Source organism: Bactrocera latifrons, unplaced genomic scaffold, assembly GCF_001853355.1.
Source record: "Bactrocera latifrons isolate USDA-ARS-PBARC rearing strain unplaced genomic scaffold, ASM185335v1 scaffold_54, whole genome shotgun sequence".
NCBI classification, from domain to species: Eukaryota; Metazoa; Arthropoda; class Insecta; order Diptera; family Tephritidae; genus Bactrocera; species Bactrocera latifrons.
The window spans coordinates 20,087-21,251 of NW_017537201.1; the positions used below are offsets into that span (position 1 = coordinate 20,087).

Below are 1,165 nucleotides of genomic sequence, written 5' to 3' on the forward strand. Positions count from 1 at the left end.
AAATAAATAAAAAAAAAAAAAAAATAAAAAAATAGAAAATATATACGAGCCTTTCTAAATTGATTTTACGGCGCTTTGTCACATTTTACTTATTTTGTTGTTATTTTAATTTTTATAATTATATAGTCACCAACTTTTATGCTTTGCCCCTCACTACCACCACTTAGATTTCAAACTACACTTCAAAGCTCATAAAAGCTCACTTAGCACTTGCGCGCTCTCAACGCTCTCCAGTTGTTGATGGCGTTCTCTATATTACAACTATAGACTGTTGTTGCTAACTGTTTTATCTACATACAAATTAATGCTTTGCACACTTATTTTACGATTTTACGAGCCGAATTGCTCCTTCGCTTGATCGATTGGTGCGAACTCGTAACTGCCACGCCCATCGAATTGCAAATAGTAATCGTGATGCGTCCATAGCGACTTGCGATGCGACACTGTGAATAACGTGATGCCTGCTTCGCGACAATAACTGTACATTTTACCCTCAACATCCACCGACACCGCGCTGGTGCACTCGTCTAAGATAGCGAATTGCGGACTGTGGTAGAAGAGACGCGCCATTGCTATGCGTTGCTTCTCACCACCCGACAATACATCAATCCAATCTTCGATGGCGTTCAGTCCATTCTCGCGTTGCTCCAGATAGGTGAGCTGCACAATGTCCAAGTACTTCATCAGATCTTCATCGCTCTTGCCGTTGCGTATCATTTCGTCGCGCGTATGTGGGTAGATTATCTGAAATGGAAACAAATTATTACCACAAAAGTCTACACAAGTCTCCACTATAAAAGTCTATAGAAGTCTCTACTGTAAAAGTTGATACAAGTCTCCATTGTAAAAGTCCACATAAGTCTCCACTGTAACTATTTACCTGATCGCGTAGTGAGCCCAGCGTCATGTATGGACGTTGCGGTATATAGAAGAGTTTACCACGTGGTGGTTTCGTTAATTTGCCACCCCAGGTGGGCCATAGCTCGCCAAGTATGCGGAATAAACTAGATTTACCACAGCCATTTGGACCGCACACCAGCACATTCTGTCTCTTATACACATCTAGATGTGTATAAGAGACAGATATAAAATTACTGAGAAAAACGTTTGATTTTATCATTTACCATCACCAATATATATATGTATATGTATATATAGATGTATA

At 39.7% G+C, this 1,165-nt stretch overlaps 1 protein-coding gene across 1 annotated transcript in view; it reads right to left on the bottom strand.

Moving 5' to 3' along the window:
• Positions 1-229: 229 nt before the first annotated feature.
• LOC108974252 (ATP-binding cassette sub-family D member 3) overlaps positions 230-1,165 on the bottom strand; it is a gene marked incomplete in the record, with an annotated part of 30,325 nt that continues 29,389 nt past the window's right edge. The window contains 2 exon segments of the mRNA XM_018941969.1: positions 230-744; positions 881-1,045. Of these exon segments, the coding sequence (XP_018797514.1) occupies positions 331-744; positions 881-1,045 (579 nt within the window).